At 39.7% G+C, this 20,251-nt stretch overlaps 1 protein-coding gene across 1 annotated transcript in view; it reads left to right on the top strand.

The window, feature by feature from the left end:
* The window catches only part of PDE11A (phosphodiesterase 11A), a 136,569-nt gene that overhangs the window by 89,386 nt on the left and 26,932 nt on the right, over positions 1-20,251 (top strand). Inside the window, 5 exon segments of the mRNA XM_056349422.1 lie at positions 4,085-4,231; positions 4,337-4,444; positions 9,648-9,757; positions 12,787-12,877; positions 16,011-16,111. Of these exon segments, the coding sequence (XP_056205397.1) occupies positions 4,085-4,231; positions 4,337-4,444; positions 9,648-9,757; positions 12,787-12,877; positions 16,011-16,111 (557 nt within the window).

Here is a 20,251-nt window from a genome sequence, read left to right on the forward strand (position 1 = left end):
TTGAATATAAAACCTATCTCTCATTCAGGAAATATGTTCAGTAAGAGCAGCACAAGTCTCCCTTTTGCTTGTGTTTGATTGATTGTGATCGCTTTGTTCAGCCCTTAGAGTGAGAATGTTGTAAAATGCTCTGTGTATGTGTGTGTGCTTATTATACTGCATTTTTCTGACATACATTTACACATGAACACATACTGCCCAGAGAAAGTCCGAGTGCTTACCTTTATTGTTATCTGGCTGCATGCTAAGGATATAAAGAAACCATTTAATATAGTGTATGTTTTATACATACTTCCAAAATTGTGAAATAGTTGTCTTCAGCAACACTAAGGTGTACACATCAAACAGTAGCTTTTATTTTGAGTATTTAGCCTTTCAAAGTTTCCCTATAGCTTTGATTCTTTAGTTTCCTAAAGTTTTCCTTTTTAGGTTTTGTTCATCCACAGCAGCCCAAAGGCTTATTATACTGAACCAGAAACATTATTTTTCTATTCCCATTGGCTGCCTTTTATAGTGGTCAGAATTGGGACTTTATTGTTAGTAGAAACCACTTTGATGTTCCATGTGTTTGGAAGTATGACGGTCATTAATGACATATGGCCCCTTCACAATGACTGGTGTAAGGTCAGGCTCAACCAGCCACTCCTCTCCTGGCTGTTGACTATACCAAGCAGGCTGTGGAACCGTTTACACGATAGCAGAGAGCAATGAGGAAAGGAAGATCTGTCTCCAATCCTGAATTTAGTACAAAGGTGCTTTTCCTCCTCCTTGTATCCATCCCATCCCACGCACATCTGACTGTAGGGTAGCCACAGACCTTGTCTTTATGCTGTCGTTCAGGGACAGGACTTGCTTTTTTTCAGGCTGCTTACAAGTGGTGATAGTTTCCCAGTCTGGTAACTGCTGAGTTTGCACTGTATTAAGCAAGACCAGTTGCCTTCCATGTGCTAAACCAAACTTGTGTTCATGGTTACTTTCAAGACCAATTTTTGCTTTAGTACCAGGGGGTATGGAGATGTGACCAGAGGAGGCACATCCGGCTTTAATTTACCATAAGCTCACAGAAGAGTCATGTGAATTTTTCTTAGGGATGAAGAGCATTGAAATTGCTTGGTCCGCAGGGTAAAAAGACTCAGAGTATAATGTTCTTAATTGTTTTTAGAAAGGGGAACTTGAACTTCAAAATGTTCAAAAGGAAGCAAGCCTTTTAAGTGATTCTAAATCACTGGGGTGCTTTAAAAAAATAATTTCACTGTAACTTGAATTTTAATTGCCTGCCCCTTCCTCTTACTGTTATGGTACTTTCATCCCCTCTGTTTTCCTGGAAAAAAAGTGTTGTTATTGCCGTCTATTTTAAGAAATCCACTGGAATTTCTCCTGCAGTGCAGCAAAATTTCAGGGATGTATATGTTTTAATATTTTGTATTATGAATAATTTTTATATCTTTGTAATTGCATAAATGAAGTTTTAATGATTGCTGTCCTATAAACCCTGGACTGCTGCATTACTAGCATAAGAAGCTGAGGACAGGCGATGCCAGGTGCTGCCAGAATATTGCTGCAGACCCACAACATACCATTTTTTTTTAGCATTATTCAAATTAGTCTCAACACTCATAATTCTGTTGTTTCCTTTTTATTGCTGTTGTAAAGCGAATGGTTCTTTTATACAAATGTTATCTCCTGGCTATTAATTCAGCAGTTATTTTGGATTATGGCACTCCTGTTAAATTTAGGAATGTAAAACCTCATAAATATTTAAAAGTTTCAGACTGACGTGGGAAGAAATTGTTTTTGACTTGCTTTGTTAATATCCTGTTGTTCAGTTTGTAATAGATTTGGAATATATTGTTATTTCTCTACTGTTTGACAAAGGGAAATACAACTGCGGTTGAGCGACTGCTTGAAGTGTTCTCCCTGAGTTGTAACAGGCTGGTAAATGTGTTTGTTTCCAGTAAAAAAAAAAAAAAGCAAGAATATCTGTTTTCTTTTAAGATGACAAAAAGTATAAAAATTTTAATCAAAGCCCACTGCAAAGTTAATGAAAATGCAGCAGTAGGCCTGTAAAGATAATCTCAATAATAACAATTTCAAGTGGGTCTGCTTACAATCAAGTGCTTCTGTTTCAACATCTTTGTTATTTAAACTTCTGTCTAAGGAATAAACAAGACGGACAAACGCGTTTCTTCCCTCAGAGACATTTTGTAGAGAGTGCATTTACTATGCAATGAGTGTATTCATCAGCTAAATATTAGTATGCATCTTTAGTATCCCCCAAAGCTCTGAAGAATAACTGAATGTGACAAAAAAGTCACAGTTTCTATAAGACCTCTGAATGTCTGGACAGCACAGCCTCTGGGTCAGTATTCCTGTTTCACACCTAACCGTATTTTTGTTCATTCTTTACCCCAGAAGTAAATACGTTGCTTTTCAGCCAGATCTTAAAGGGTGTTGCTGTGTAACTGCAGTTGGGATCACCTAGAAGTATTTCAATAATTATTCAAAAAAATATGCTAAATTGATTCAACCTGGATAAGTATGCTAGCAGATAAAGTGTGCAGTTAACAGAGCTTACATCTCTGCCTGCACGCTGCAAAGGTTCTTCAGCTGTGTCCTGGGATGATGCCTGACTTGATGGGTTTGTTGTATTTCGTATGTCAGTGAACCTCATTGGCGTAATGCTGTGACTTGTGGTACTGGGGTGGTTTACTGGCTGCTGAACCAAAAGGACTTTTCTTCTAGCTAGCAAGTAAGTTCACGCTGCAATGTTAATGCTATTTTATGGCAGGTGTGCACAGTCATCTTCTTACATGGTATAGCTAAACCAGCTTAATCTCCGCATAAAGTAATTATCAAGGTGGCACTTTCCCTTTGGCCAGAAAAAGCTTTTTACAAGACAGTGACTTGTAGTTAGGGTACAATATTTCAAAACACAAGTTTTCAAAAAGGAAACCATAAGGTGGTTGCATAGAAGCTGTAACTGTGAAGGTGAACTTACAGTTGCATGAACAAATTGGTGTTTTGAGCAAGTGAGTAGCTGCATGTGCCACACCAGCTGAGTCCATGCGATTTTTGACTAATTCAGCATGGTCCAGCTCATGGCCTGTGGGCTGGATCCAGCCCCTTTGTGAGGTTTCTACCTGACCCATCGCCTTCTCACAGCAGGAGACGGGGAACAGATGCTCCTTCAGCAAATGCAGCCTCCTCCACCTGCCCTCTCTAGGGAGGTGAGTGGCAAGTCCGAAGGGGCGTAAAGAAGGGCAAACAAGCCTCTGAGGGTTGTCAGCACCTCTGCCTGGCTCCCACAGGTGCTGCCACCGGGCCAGCCACAATACATCTGTGTGCGCAACTGTATACGTTAGGCAGTCGTGCACACTCATTTGTATGTTTTGGTGTGCGTGAAAAGCTTATTCCTCTCCTACAAACAGAACAGGAGTCTGCTGTTACACGAACAAAGCAAAATGTAAGGCTTTTGCTGTTGTTGACTTATTACATAATCAGCATTTAGCAAATTATTTTTATTTTTCTTTGAAAAGTGCTTCCCCTACACGTTTCTTGTATTAACTTTTTTGTTGTTGTTGTTCTATGAATGTGTAGTGAACAGTGTAAAGCAAAGGGCACTTGTATGCTTATGAATGTAAAGACATTTGGATGAAGAAATTCTGCAGAGCAGTATATTTACTTTGCATTTCTGAATGGTAGCAATTAAAATTTCCAGCTGCTGGCTGTCCAGATGTTTCTTGCATTACAGCATTGTAATTTGCATTGGAATATATTGTGTTACTGCAGTAGCTATAAAGTGGTCAGCTCTCACAGTCTAAATGCTATATGCAGGCTCCAGTTGGGATGGTGAGCATATTTCCTGATCGTACCGGGTTCTTCTCCTTCCCACTGTTTCCCCACTCTGTTAGCCTGACATGTTTGTATTTCACAGATGAAGACTTTTATTGCTCGGCATTCAAATCAAGCAGGGGATTTATTGGCAGGTCAGAACTGATGTATGGATGCTTTCTTGTAAGAGTGACACAGAAAAAAAGACCCAAGTTTTGAATCAGAAGTTTCCCTTTCCCTTTGGCATTTTCAGGCAGCAAACATCCCTCTGGTGTCAGAGCTTGGCATTGATGATATCCATTTTGATGACTTCTCGCTTGATGTGGATGCCATGATTACTGCAGCCCTGCGGATGTTCATGGAACTTGGAATGGTTCAGAAATTTAAAATTGACTATGAGGTAACCATCTGCGCTGCAGAGATATCTGCTGCTTTTGTCTTGGCACTGCTCTGTCCATTTGTACACATTTAGTAGCCCTGATACAATTTGTACTTTTCATTTCAGACGCTGTGTAGGTGGCTTTTGACAGTTAGGAAGAATTATCGCATGGTTTTGTATCACAACTGGAGGCATGCTTTCAACGTCTGCCAGCTAATGTTTGCCATGTTAACTGTAAGTATCCAGCTACACAGTCCCGTAAGAGCTTTTGCTGCCACATTGCCTTACCTGTCTAAACATTTTCCAACATTTTGATTTCTTTTCTAGTTATTATGGAACTCATTCATTTCCAACAGAAATGCACACGGAATTTATTCAATTTAAGGTGGCACGTATCTGACAAAACCTTACAGTGTTTTAGTGACAGCGATATCACAGGCACATTAAAGTGACTAAAAACAGATGGCAGGCTTGGAGTGAGCTTGTTACTATAGATCTTGGTCTTACAAAAATGCTTATCTTTTGGAACTCTTTGATTTGACGTTTATCTCAGACTCTTAAATTGCAAAGTACAAAACCAAGGAAGATTAAAATCCCAGAAGTATTTATTATGTTGGTATTTATTACCTTCTCATCTAGCTTCATCTTAGTTGTAGAAGGTATTGCCTTAAAACATTTTAAGATTATCTTCCAACATAGTAATCTAAGTGAATCTCGTGTCTCCATTGGACACTGTAACACTTCTGGGTTTTATTAACATGTATTTCCACCAGTACCTGTAACTTCTTTCAACATACAAGTAAATTCTGTTGAAAGTACCACTGCTCTTGCTCTCTCTCCCTACCCGGTAGCAACCTTACTGCATGAAATAACCCATATTTGGCTAGTTAATTTCTGTAAATGTATCGATAAAAAGCTTGGTGGTCCTGGGTATTTAATATTCTCATTAATATGGCAAAAGAGAAGCAACATGTCTGTACGCACACAACGCTTTCTGTTATACTTTGTATTTCGAGTTTGCCTTATCTCCAGATAAAACTAAGAATTCAAGTTTTTCCATTTTTTTCATGTTTGGTTTTAATGGCCAGCATCATCTGTTGTGAACCTTAAAGTGGTCATAGTAATAGCATTTGTACAGGTATTTATTTATCTGGGATATCATGTATTTGTTTGCTAATTTTTAATCACTGAATGTTTATGGTCTCGGCGCTGGCCAGTCTCTGCGGTGTAGTTAGCAGCTGGACCCTGTCCGTAGAGGTGGAGGCTCCACAGCCTGTGCTGTTCGCAGCACACATCAGCGCCGTGTAATGTGGACTTGAGACAGTCCATGGCCTGTTTCCTGCTCACAGGGCACAGCTGCCTGGTGCACGGGTTCCCAGCTGCCTCCTGCGTTTGGCATTGTCTCTGTGGCAGAACTTCATGTGTCAGGCAAGGGAAAAAAAAAAAAAAAAATGGAGTATGACATCCCCTAGCAGGTGGATGTTGGTCTAGTCCTAGGTCTGTCCCAGCATTGTCGGTTTGTGGCGGTGAGCGTTTGCGGAGGCATGGAAAATTGTACCGTTCAGTGTGAGGCAAAGCAAACAGGGATGGTCAGCAAGGGAGAAGGGGTCACCTCCTCCTCTGGGCGTGAGGCTGTTCAGCTGAGCAGAATTAACATAGTTTCAGAAGGCACTTTCTGATAAACTCTAATGAAATCTCATGACAGTGTGTGGGCATCAGTCGTTTTTAAAGGTTTATAAACAACATGGGTTTTTTTTCAGTCACAGAAAAATGAAAACCTTTTTACTCTGAGGAGTAAGGGCGAAGTCGGGCAGTGCCGTTCAGCAGGGCATTACATTCGGTTCTGCCAAGCGCTGCCGCGGGTGGGGAGCCCTCCGACCTCACCCGTGAGGACCTCTAGGTGGCGCTCCGAGGCCAGGATTTCGGTGCGAACGAGGCTGGTCTCGGTGGGAAGCCCTGTCCCACCAGGCAGCTCCAGCTCGGCTAGCGGTGGCTGCTTTGGCAGCCGGCAAGAAGAAAGCAGATCCCTGCTGCTTCAGCAGCCACCAGCAAGCCTGCGAGGCCTCAGCCGTAAACTGCTTTCACCAGGGTTCTCAAAGCATAATTTCAGGATCCTTTTAGCAGTCAGCAGAGGGACACAACTGTCTGTGGGAGGTGATCCAGTATTTTTAAGCCAAGTCATTTCACTACCCACACTCTTCGTAATAAACCGAACAAGAAATTCCATGTGCAGGGCTGGATGCCTGTGCCCATGGCATTGGACTCACCGCATTTCCCACCTCGCTTCGCTGTGGCTCTGGCTGAGAGCATGTTGTCTTCAGATGTATGATCCGCTTGGGCTGCTCTCCCTTCCAGAGGTAGGAAAACTGGCCTTGTGAAAAAAGACAACAAGGAGAGTCAACAGACTGCTAATAGCACAAGGCTTGCTCTTACTCTGTGTGTCGTGGGCAAACCATCTGAGTTAGTATGTGTCTTGTTTTTTCTCTTGCAAAAAGGGGAAAACTCTCTAACCATTAGAGATGGGCTCTGATGGTCAAGAAGGCCCTGCTTTGTGCAGTTATTGTACCCTGTTCCTGATCTCACCATGACAGTCAGCAATATTGGCTGCACCACAAATATAAACCAATAAGCCTATTTTAGGTCATTTTCAGGTAGGGCTTGCTGTAGCATAGCAATGTTTAATCTGTAATGCAGTAGCCTCTAGTGGCCTGGCCGTGCTCCTACTGAATGCAGGAAAGGAAAATTCAGCTGGGTTTATCACGCTGAGCAACAGAAATCCAACAAAGCTTAAACCAGTTGTTTCACTCCTTGGTCAGCGTTCTGCATATCTAAGGTGTGTTCCTTTATATCTAAGTATGTATTTTCTCTCTCCAGTTAGATACTGAACAATTATAAGCCCAGCCCTGCGCTTCCAGACTTGCCCAAATATTTTGAGGACAAGCGCTGAAGCAAAGACTGCTCCTGTTACAGAGGTCACATGAGAGTAAACTGCACGATCAAGCCCAGGCTTCATTATCAGTGCCTTTGCCTAACACAGTTCACATTGATGCTTATTTCAAAAATTAAAAATGAACACGCAAGCAATACAAAATTATAATCCCATCTGGTGTGCTAATAACAAAACATATAAATGTGGGGCAAGGTATAATGAATCCAATTCATTTCCTCACATGAAAGAATGACCTCCACAACTCACTGGAGACTCTGCCACTCATGAGTTATGGGTCATTCCTTTTCTGGTGAAAATAAATTTTACTGCACCGTCGTCTATAGCCATGTATTTTTTCTCCCTCTGTAAATTCAAAAAATGGGGAAATGAAATCCTCTATTTTTTTGCATTATGTTCAAAGCAGATACCCCCTGACCGTAACATTGTTTTAAATTAAATATTTTTTAAGTGAAATATGCCATATTTCTCTCATATAGTCAATGACAAGACTTTTGATTACATAAAATGTTGCATTTATTTTTGAGATATTGCTACTGTTAATAAATTCCTTAATCGGCTTTCCTACATTTGCAATACAGGTTGAATCCTCAAATTTAATCAAAGCTTGTGTTATGCTACAGAATATTTATTACAGCATCAACTTTATATTAAAAAACTTCTATTTTAAGTTGTTTTAACTTAGCCATGAATGTTTTCTCTAGATTGAAACAACACATGGCATGTTGTCAGTTACAATCCTATTTTTAATCCTTTTTTTAACAATAGGTGATGATTATTTGTTATATAAGAACAATGTTGAAAAAGAGAAAACACTGCTATTTAGAGAATTTCGTCTGCCTGTGTAGCTGTTACTGAAGCCAAAAAAAAAAGCAATCCCACTAGAAATCAAGATAATTCTTTCATAATATTCAAATTACTCTGTACAGCAGTGGATTCAACACAAAAGGAATCTTTTTTTCTCATATTTGATCATCTTGCTGATCTGTAAACACTGAGCACTGTTTAAAGCTTTTTTCCTGCACTCCCTCAGTTCCAACTGAAATGCATTCCTGAGCACCTGGGGGAGCTTAGCTCCTTGTACTGCCTACACATTAACTGTGGTCACATTTCAGACTGTAAAAACTTAGGCTGTTTGGATTTGAATGTGCATTTATTTAAGTAGAATTTGTGGTATTCAGGGTGAATAGCGGAGTTTTCACGTGGTATTGCAGAAACTGACTGGCATTTCTGAGTGGTCTGTAAGTTCCAGCCAGGTAAGGACGTCAGTGATCCCACTGATACTGTCTTTGTATCACTTAACCCTGCTCTTGCCAGTAGGTGGAATTCCATTGAAAATCAGTGGAATTCAGGATTTCTTGCACACTGTTAGTCTTCAGCCTTGGTTTCATCCTTGAATATAAATTTATTTCATATTCCTTTTATATAATTTCCTTTCATAGTAACTAGATCATGTGGCTAACTGAGGAGTGACACGGGAGACCAGCACTGTGGAAAGACAAGTGTTATAATTTTCCAGCTCAGCCAGTCTTTTTTGCAGGCATTATGCCCTTGTGCTTCTAAAGAGTTGGAGAGCCAGGTTTTTGCCTGGGTAAGATGCACAGCACCAAAGAGGTGGTGTCCCATACAAGCTCCAGCACCTTCTCCAGACAGGATCTGTTCAGGATGCCTGAGGTTAGCAATAACAGTAGTGTTTCTTTCCTGAAATGAGGCAGTTCAGGCAGGAAAACAACTATAGCAAGTATCCACAAGGAGAAGTACAGTGGCAACAAAATTTTTCTAGGATCACCTCCCCCATTCACACAGGCATATCTGGTCTGAGTTGCTTATGGGGATTTTCAATACATCAGTTCTCAAAATTCTTTCCCAAATTCAAGTGGGTGTCTGCACCAGAAACATGCCATTTGAAACATTTCCTCTTTAAGTCACGCTGCTTCATTTCATGTGTCCCAGATAACAAATCTCTTAATAGTTCATAACAATTCCATAGAGTATATTTTATCTGGCTTCTTTTTTAGGTCTTTTGATTTAACATCTCAGCTATCCTGACAGTAGGGATTGACTAAAATGGTCATCTCAGGATTGAAGAAATCTGTCTAAACACTTCTCTGAACAATAATTTCAAAATGGAATCAATTTTGGGTTTTATTTCTCTGATATGACATTCCAGTTCCTGTCTCAGTGTGTAGTTATTGGTGTGTGTTTTCAGCTCTTTTTGTCTTTAGTGCCTTCTGGGTAGTGGAGAAACAGTATGCTGGAAATGCAACAAAGAGATAATAACAGATCACTCCAAGGATGTTATCTATTCTGCTAACCATCTAACATACAGCAGGGAATATAACATGACAATAAAGCATTTATCTTCTCCTTACTGAAACATTCATGGTATCAAAACAAAGTTGACTGTTTCTTGATGGACTAACATTACTTATCCCTTTTGCTACGGATAGTTACAGCTGCTTTTTTTTTTTTTTTTTCCTCTGCTCTCAGACTGCAGGATTTCAGGAGATTCTAACTGAAATTGAAATTTTAGCTTTGATTGTGGGATGCTTGTGTCATGACCTTGACCACAGGGGAACCAACAATGCCTTCCAAGCTAAGTAAGTTTTCTAATTCTTATTACTTTAATTTGGTTTTCTTCCACAGAAGAGCAAGAGGTGACCCAGAATAAGGAATGAAGCATTAATTTCAGGCCTCTTAGACCAGGGCCAGGTATTCTTATTCTCTAATGTAGTGAGGAACTATCCATCTTTATCATTCTCTGTTCTTTTGGGTAATTGCTGGCTTGTCCTTTGTGTCAGACTGTTGAATTGACACCACATACTGAAACGTGGTGCCAAAACTTTATGATCTTTTCAGGCTCAGTTGTTATTGATTCTGGTATTCAACCCAGGAAACACTGAAACTGTCTGAGTTGTTCTTGCTGGCTGGAATGCATGGCATTAAGCAAAACCATGTACAACTATTAAGAAGAAAAGGAAATGGGTAAATGAAATAATGCGCTCACAAAAACTTTCACACTAGTATAGGGAAGCATACAGAAAGCAATTGCTAGCTTATGAAGTATGAAACGGTTGCCATCGTGCTGGAGCTCTGATGCAAATTGCCTACAGCAGGTGGCTGGAATCGTTGCCTCACCACATCCCCATCAGCTGCGGAGCGCACAGGGTCCCTGCCCTGTAGCACTGCTGCCTCCCTGGCCTGCCCCACACACCAAAGCACACACAGCCTGTTCGGACACCTGCTGCGGTGGGCAGGAGTGGGCTGGCCACCCCCTGCAGTGGTCAGTACCCATCAGAACACAAAAAAAAGCTGCATCTCTAAGGCAGATTCTTACATTACCTATATGAAATTTTGCTCCCCATACCATTTTCAATTCTAAAAATGAATTTTATTCTGTTCAAGGTGCTTGGGACCTGATTCAGCAGCCCTGACTTGCATATATTTTTACTTTCCAGGCTGCTGCCCTCAGGCAGAAGCAGGTTGGTGAAAGGTTTGAAAGTATTTCTTCTTACTGTGGTGGCAAGGGAATGCCCTTGACCAGGGTCAGATTCTTTCCAAAAATCTGCGTTCCCTGAAAACTGGAGGAGACAACAGGAAATGTCCCCAGACAACATCCTGGCCAAGTTGTGAAATAAAGCTGTCAGACACAGAGACTTCCAAATCCCATGTTGTTTTATGAACTCACCAGGTCCCCTACAGTCAGAATATGAGACCTGGAAGCTCTCTTGTGCTGCAGATCACACCATGCATTTTCAGCTTTGTCTGTTCCGCATTACTACTGATCCTCCAGCATGATGGGGAACTGGTCAAATGGTTGTCCAAAGATATTCAAAAGACGGTGTCGTGTTGTACTAGCCTATTTTTTCCTACCTTTTGCAGAAGTACTCTGCTGTAATGTGTGTATAGGCATGGGCAGCTGCATTCTGGGGGGGGGCGGGGAGCTGCCTCAGCGAACATCACTCAAACTGATGTTTCTGATACTCGCTAAGCTGCCATTTCCTGAGCTATTGGTGTTGCGGTACACTCTCAATGAAACAATGACACTGTCTGGATCTTCAATCACCATAGCAAGGAAAATCAATTGCAGTGCTCAACAGACAGAGCTCATGGTGCAAAGGTTACCAAGCACTGCTAGATGCCTTTTTGCAGCTGAGTCTTGAAGAGAATCAAAAAAGGAGAGACAAATGGGAAGGAAGCTCAGCTGATTGATGTTTATGTTCCTAATTTACAAAAACGAGACTAAAGATTTACATCCTGACCGTTTTAGGCTCTGATTAAGTTAACCACTTCTCCGCTGTAACATTACACAACAATATCTCTTGTGCAGGGGGATGGCTGAGTTAAAGGTAGAGATTTCAGAATGAGACTGCTATCACTTGTTGTTTGACACCACAGTACGAAGAGGAGGCTACCATTTTACGACTCCATAAAGAAATTGTTGAAGACATTTAACAAAAGATGAACGTTACCACGCATGTATAAAACATCCCCAAAAACAGAAGCTGTATTTTTCATAACAGCAGCTATGATTTATTCCTTCAACCTGACATAAATTTAAGCATCACATTTTCCTATTTTATCTTCAGTGTTCAATACTGCTGTTCTGTGTGATGAAAGTTCAAGAGGTGTATGATGGAGGCAATATCACAGTTGTCTGAAATAGCTCTGTTATATATCTCAACACTACATTCTCTAGGGATGATGTTTCCTGGACATCCTTCTCTCTAATATAGCTGCTTCTGATAATTAAATATCAGTATGGTGCAGTTTTATAGTATGTGCTCCTAGGAGACTCTTTCTGTTTGTCTCTAGCATAATCTCTTATTTCGGAAAACCTATCTTGTTGCTTTAGGCTGGGTCCCAGAAGTGAAGTAATGGTGAACAGTAACTATTCTGACAACCCAGTTCTATTCTCTGCACCTCCCAGTGATTCACAATTTTATAATTGTAGTCTGTAGAGTTTTGTTCCTTAAACTTAGAAAACTCACCTGCTCTGTCCATTTTGAAGCTAATTTTGTTTTAGACAATAAACATGATGAGAAAATACATTCTAAAGAGATGCTAAACTTTACTTTTATATTCACCGCTCTCATTTAATGTTTTCTGTTTACCTTAGTATTCAAGCACGTGATTTTACATGCAGACAACCTCACTGCATTTGTAGTTGGGTTTTTGTTGTTTTTTAAGAGTTTGGGTTTTTTGGTTTTTAAGAGTTGTAGTTTTAAAACAAGTTTGTATTCACCCGTTGTAAGCCATTGCATTTATTAAGGATTAAAAATAAAAAGTAGTAGCAGAACAGCCGGTCCTAGCTCAAGGATGTTACTGTTTGTCTTTACTGCACAGTAATGTGCCAGCGCTGTTGCGTCACTGCGGTGCTTTGAAAGTCGCATTACAAAATTTCATGTAGTTCCAGGAAAATCTTTAGTCAGCGGATGATATTTAGCAAAGTCTGGAACATAAATGTCTTGTATCTGGCTTTGACTTACTATTTTGATCCTGTCAACTGTCTTAAGTGTGGTTGCTGAAACAGAGTGTGTGGCTACGTGCTTTTGTTACTCAATTGTTTCTGAAACATGCTTCGTAAGCAGACGAGCAGTATTTGTTGACTCTCTGTGTTCTGTTTCAGGAGCGGATCAGCCTTAGCTCAGCTCTACGGTACCTCTGCTACCTTGGAGCACCACCATTTCAATCATGCTGTCATGATTCTCCAAAGTGAGGTACAAAAGCATTATTATTAATCTTGCTGTAAGCTGTTGGGCCGTTTCAGCTGGAGAAAGGAAATACCACACACAGTACCTTTTCAGTGCCCTCTCCTTGAGGGTTTATTTATTGGTTACCACAAAGGTCACAACTAGCACAAAATTAAACAACAACAAATGCTGATCATAGAGCCCAGAGATTATGTTTGTCTTATTCAGCTAGGGACAAGGAGAACGTATCCTAATTGTATTGTCAGCTTTTTTCAGCCTTCTTACACATATCCTGCTCAGTGGTTTATAGGCAGATGAAACAAGCTTTTACTTTTCCCCACAGGTGTTGTATTCAGAGTATCACAGTCATCCTTTACTGAACCAATTTATTTGACAGTCTTTCTGTAATCAGTATTTTTATGATGGTTTTGCATAATTCTATTAAATGATTTTAAAAAAATGAGTATCAGTGATTCTGCTGTCCAAAGTACACTAGTTGCTTTGCAGACAGATATAAAGACATAGTTCTTGCCTAGAATATCTTATGCAGAACAGTATGCAGCATGCACTACCCCAGAGGTGTAGTGAGAAAAGTAGGATGGCTATGCAGTCCTTACAAAACAATGGGTGTGTTTTCTTAATTTACACAGATAGGTTGTTACAAAATGCATTCAGTGTGTGTATAAAAACAAAAATGTTCGTGCAGCACAAATGGAGACCATATACTGATCTGCCGTATCTTTTGAAGAGCATCTGGGAACGTCCTGTGATCAGACAGATGGGAATGGGGTGATGGCTTTACTTCTGTGTACAGTGCCACAGAGATGAGTCATGGGGCTGTGGCTTTAGTGTTCAGTTTCTTGCCATTCTATTTAAAAAGTAGACATAGGAACAGAGAGCACCAGCATGAGACTTAAACAGCTCAATCTGCTTAGCCTAGCCTAGCTTATCTAAAAGGTGATACTAGGAATTAAATGGCTCCTTGTACTACCAGGGAAAGGCATAAGAAAAAGCAGCATTTGACAGTTAAACAGACTGGTTCGGAATAGGAAAAAAGGAAGGGGGTTTGGTTTGGTTTTTTGGTTTGTTTGGTTGGCTCGCTCGTGTCATTTTTTTCTCTAAACCAGTGAGACTGTTCAGCCCCTGGAACAAGCTTTCCTGGGAAACAGTGATTTCTGTAGTTCCTGAAATCTTCATTATGACTGAATGTGTCTCTGAAGACAGGCTCAAGACACAGGCAACTCTGAAAGTTTATAGCTCATGTCAGTCTATATGCTTTTCTTTATCTTTTTCAGCTTAAAAATCAAGAAATTTATGAAAATAATACTTTTTTCATTGGAATCTACTCCAGCTTCTTTCAGAGATATAAAATATTACTTGAAATGCAGGCCCTCCTCTTCGATCATTCAGGCAGCTTCTTCTCCAGGTGCTCATTTCTAGAAAATTAACTCTATGGGATTTTTATCCAGTAGATACTATTTGCTAATGGAACAAAACACCCCTTAGTCTGGAATAAATGCAGATTTGGATCCTCCAATCTGCTTAAAGATACACCAACTTTCACCAGCTGAGCTGTTGGTCTCCTCTCTCAAATAAGCTGAAATTAGATTATATCCTACCCACTCATGTTGATGTTGTAGTCTGTCTGCTATCTAGAAGGAAACATAGTATATTGTATTGTTTCTTTAGATTTTTATCATGTTGGGCAAAGGAGCTATTTATCCTTTACTCTTGACATCCTAACCTCAGTATAAGTGATCTTGAACTTTGTAGTGACATGGTTTTATACACCACAGAACAGGTTAGAAAGGCAACAGACATTACAGAATAACAGACGTACTCGGTAAATTACCCCTGTTGTAAGAGCTGCTATTTTCCTAATACATTTTGCTTTATTTTCTTCCAAGTACTTTGGTTTTAAAATTGTGTTTCATAAATAAGCCTTGGATTCTCAAATCCTTCTTAGTATTTAGCTGAAAAGAAATAATCATTTCATTGTCACAGAGAAGACCATCCTTTATGTATAGCAAATTATTTTTTTTAGTCCAACAGTTATCTGATCTATTAAAAACACCATCTCTACCTCCAGACCTTATCTCATCTATGTCCTCAGACCCTCATGGTAATAGCAATCCTCTTGCTGGAAAATTCTGTTTTTAAGAGCATTTTAATCTTCCTAAGCAGTAGATGGCGGTGCATACTGAATGTGTGCATTACAGTGCTAAATACCAGCAAAATAAGACTCCGTTTAGCAAAACCTCATTATTCTATAGAGGATTAGGAAAGAAAAAAAAGTGTAGTGCTGTTATGTCTTGTTAACGTTAATTTAGTTACACGTGACTGATGCCACAAAGACCACTTCTTAAGCTTACATTTAGAATTTTCCATTAGTTTTGTTTCTTTCAGCTTATTTTCTCTAGGATTTTACAGAGAAATTATAGAATCTCTGTCCCTCTTCGTTTTCAGAAATTTGGTTACAAAAGGACCTTCCTGCTGTCAGACGGCAATATGAAATAATTTTGTTTCCTTTCATTCTGGCCATAGAGCACCTTTCAACTTCTTAATCCATGATCCCTTAAAAAGTAGCCTGTTGGGCTTACAAAGGGCACTTAAATTGCATAAAGTTGTGGTTCTGTAGCCTGTATAGGCAATGCTTGTATATACTGTAAGACAACGCAGTAATGGGCAGAGTGAGCAAATGGGCTGTTTTGAATGAAAAACTGATTTAGTGTCTTTGACTGCTCTAACAGCAGTTTGTGTGCCTGCAAGCAGCAGCACAGATAAATCTATTAGGAGCACAACTCAAAAGCTGCAATGCAGAGCTTCCCAAAACATTTAATAAGAGGAAAGATTGAGATGTATCCATAGTTTTTCCCCATAAACTGAGTCTGTGCAGGGTCAGAGCGAAGAGTAAATCTTTCCTCAAGAGGCTATAATTTCAGCAGAGTTTAGAAAAACATACAAGGTACTTGATTACAGTCCTCAACTCTTCCACCCCAATGTAATCTCAGCAGTATTAACATTATTATTTTGTCGTAGTTTTGCCATGAATCAGAAAAGGCCTCTGTTACAGGGAAACAGTAGACTAAAGTGTTAGAAAACCTTTTAAAAACCTATATTGATTGCTAGCCCTTTACCTCTTTTATCTCTTTCATTATAGGGTCACAACATCTTTGCTAACTTGTCCTCTAAGGACTACAGTGACCTTATGCAGCTTCTAAAGCAATCGATATTGGCAACAGACCTCACTCTGTATTTTGAGTAAGTATTGGCATTTCTTGTATTTGACAAATGAAAATTCAAAGAACTTACTCTAATGACCTATTAAATACCAATAAGGATACGTAATATGAAAAATTAGTGTTTAGCTGTGGTTGAAGGGATTTAGTCCAATACTTAGTATATTTTAGGCTAATAGAAACATCTTGAGTGTCCAAATAAGTTGTGCTTTACTGTGTACCAAGTCTGTACCAACAAAAAGCAACTGAAATCCTCACTTATACTTCAAAGCAATCCCAGGAATCAGTTACAGCTCAGTCCCTTAATTCTTCTGTCCCTTTTGTGGTAATTTCTTCAGGCATGTAGAAAATTAACATTTTAGAATTATTTTCTGTCATTTCAGAGTTTCTAAACATGTTAAGAAATATATTTATTACAGACCCAGTTGCAGAGGTAATGAAAGCATACACATTGATTTTTGAGGCAAATTATGCCAATTTGCATCACATGAGAAGAGGTCTTAAAAAACTTAAGATAAGTATAATAGGATCTCTCTCATTCAATTTTCTTTTCCATGTTTGCAAATCAGATCTCTTAAGTAAATTTCAAGTTGCTGCTATTTTATGTTTTTCAAATACCATTATTAGCAAGCTCTTCTCAGAGACAGTGTTGTGGGAGCATGCGTGTAGTCAGAGGAGTCATCGTGTCACCATCACATTGCACGTGTGACATCCCCCCCTCTGGCACAGGCCTGCCTGACTTACAGGGAGAAGTGCTGTCGGATGTGCAGTTTCAGCAGACTGCCTTCCCAGTCTTGACAGTAATTCGTCCTTCAGAATTTTCGTTTGATGTCCACCAGCATCCTACTGCGTGCAGTGCTGGGTAGCATTTAGTCGTGCTTTCCTGCGGGTGGTATACCTGGATTCCGCTCCTCTTCTGTGCTGAATGTTGATACCAAACCAAGTTTTTAGAAAACTTCAGGCAGATTCTTTACCCTGGAATTGTTCAGCTATCTATATCAACGTTGTATCTTTTTAATTGTAAAAATACTAAGTGGGATGCTGCAGTGTTTGTCTCTTTTTCTCAGTGTTTGGTTACTGTGCCATGAGCTGTTTCTAAACAGTACTGGCAGTAGACACACTGATATTGTTTGTTTCCTGCAAGTCTGTTCTCAGAGAAGTTGTAATAATTAAGAGCTTTAGTTAGTAGTTTTATTATAAGTAACTTCTAAACATTAGTCTATGAAGAAATTTCTGCTTGACAACATGAAAATCCTGAGCAGGACAAATAAACCCATTTAAGCATACTCTTTCTGAAGCTGTCTGTTAGGATCTTGTTATCTGGGGGCTGGTATGACAGGGGAATTTGCTGACAGCTTTAAGTGAGATACAAGGACCACAGGGATGTGTCAGTACGGGTTCTCCTGTCTCACCACAAATAACAAGTGCTGCAGAAATGTTTTGTGCTGTCAAGGAAGACATGAGAGGCAGGGGCGAGGGGGCAGCTGCTCTGGCACAGCCCCATGTGCTCTCCCTGGCTGAGATCCTGCAGCCGTGCCCTGGGAGGGAACCCAGGCCAGGCTCAGACATGATGGAGCTCTCTTCCCCGCCTGCCTTAGGCTGAAAAACGACATGGTCAAGTTGTCCTTCTAGTTTTAATACAGAGAAATAATGTCCAAAAAGGGACATCAGCTGAATTTCAAGATTATTCTTCCTTGCTTGCATAATTGATTTTCATGTGCTACATGAATCGGAAAACTTTTAGCAAATGAGGCCTCTTTACTCAGAAGTCTGCAGATAAGTTATCTTTTCCTCTTGTGTTATGATTCATTAATCAGGTAGTTGTTATGCTACTTTACTTCCAAAAGTGCCTGAAAATCACTCCCTGGAAATGATGATTTACACTTCTTAAAGCCACCCTATGTGAACAGATGTTTCTGCACAAGTACCTAACTTGCTTATTCATTTTGCTACATCTTCAAGATTTTTGTAGAGAAGGAAATTCTTATATTGGTATTCTTAGAATGCCTAAACCTAATGATCACAAACTCCAGCTAGCAAAACTCCAGGCAGAGTAAGGCTTTATGACCTTCTCAAGGCACTCCTTTTCTACAAACTAACAAAAAGATTACTTCCAGTGAAAGATCAGATGGAAAAGATACTTGATTTTAGTAGATAATTCTAAATAATGATGCTCGTAGATAATAGAAGAAGCTAAAACATGGAACCAAAATGAAGTTTGTCGTAATTCACTCAAATGATGTCTTGAGCCACTGGGTTGTAGAGCAACTGGATTTGCTATATATAGCAAGACAACTTTCCCTTCCAGGCAAAATACAACCAGAGTCAATGTTACACAAAGACATTCTAGAATTGTTCTACTTCTGTTTATTTCTGAAATCCTAGTATATTATGTTTGCTTAATAATAGCAAACCTCTTCGTTTTGGATACCATGCATAAACAACTGGTAGAAAACACTAAAATATTTCCTTATGCATGGTCACTTTCCTCAGGTTGACTCCTTCCTACACTAAAAATTCTCTGGGTATTTCTTATTTTGAAGTTTTCAGCTTGACATAAGGCCTTGAGACTCGCATTTTCAGTTACTGTTTATGGATGTCTAGTTTAAATTTGAATGTTTGAGGTTTCTGGGACCTCATCTTCCTGAGCTTTCAGGTTTAAACATTCTTGCCTGTTTTTTGTCCAGTAACATATGAATTGCCCAGAACATCCAATACTTCAAAATGAAATTCACCATATTCTGTATTGTGAGACTAGGCACTGAAATACAGGATGCAGAAATTCACTGCTTGCTCTCTTAGTCAGTAACGTAGTTGATGATCTGCTCGGGAGTAGGCTGGTATAAGGTTTATGTGCCAACTACTCTTCCCCATTAAAATTGTCATCATTGCAGTATTTATTTCCACTGGAGGCATGATGCTTTGACTTTGTGTGAAAGAACTGAATTTTGTTTTCTGCATGTGTAACAGTGCATTGTCCCAGCAAATTTGGTAACGTGAAATTCTTTTATATCTTACTTCAGGAAACAAGGGATTAGATATCATCATGTAGTCCTTATATCCCCCTATTTTAGTTGCTGTCATGAAATTCATTATTGAAAGGCCCTAGAGTAGGAGTGACGGGTCATATAATGCACAGTAGTCATGGACCAGTATAATGCAACATGCCCCACGTAAAATTCTGTCCATTGATCAAGGGCAATGCTCCTGGAAATGTGCATCTCCTCATGTGTAAAACCTGTACTGGCTGCCATCAGACTGTGCTTTCAATAGTCGCTGCTCAAAATTTCAGTCTAGCTGAAGTAAATGTAGAAAATAAAAGACACTGCAAACTCTCTCCTGTTGGGGAATTTAACGACATTTCCACTTGACAAAGAGATAGCACAGTCCCCTATGAGATGGCGCACTGGGCTGTCACTCAGAACATAGGTATTTGCTTTCCAGCTTTGATGCTAATATGTTGTGTCACTCTGGGTAAGTTGCTCCATATTTTTGTACTTCAACTTCTGTTATATCTGGGCCAGGATCTATTATTTCATACTGTGTAGTCACACTGCATGCATTAAGAGCCACTTGGGGTCTCAGTGCCATGAAAAATTACAGACTATGATGAGTCAGAATTTTGGTATTTAAAGGCACCAAACAAACATTATGTTCTGGCTCATGTTTTGTCCATCTTTGAGGACATAGGGAAGATAGTCCAGAAGACAAAGTATGGGACCAAGCAAGGAGACCTAGTTTCTAGTCAATAAGAACTAGATGTCTCAAGACATCTGCAGCTCCTGTGTCTCACTGGTCTGTTCTGTATGCTGGAAATAACAGGAATTGCATATCTCAGAAAAACCCTTCAGGATACAGAAGTAAAAACCATTTTGCAAGGACAAGTAAAGAGAAGTGTGTATATATTTCGGGCGGTTTCTATTGTCTGTCTGTCCTCTGCTGTAGTTGAACATTTCATGCTTCCATGGAAGACTGAACATTTTGGTACCATTTATTTCCTTATCTGCGGAGACCATAAATACACTATTACTTTTACTAGGCAACTCTGACATTGATAACAGACATTTATAGAACATGTTCGGAAATTAGTATGTTTCGCTTAAATGGACTGTCAGTGTAACGACTTTAACAATAATACATGAGGTGCAATGATTTCATATCA

This window comes from Falco biarmicus, chromosome 8 (genome assembly GCF_023638135.1).
Source record: "Falco biarmicus isolate bFalBia1 chromosome 8, bFalBia1.pri, whole genome shotgun sequence".
Taxonomy (NCBI): Eukaryota; Metazoa; Chordata; class Aves; order Falconiformes; family Falconidae; genus Falco; species Falco biarmicus.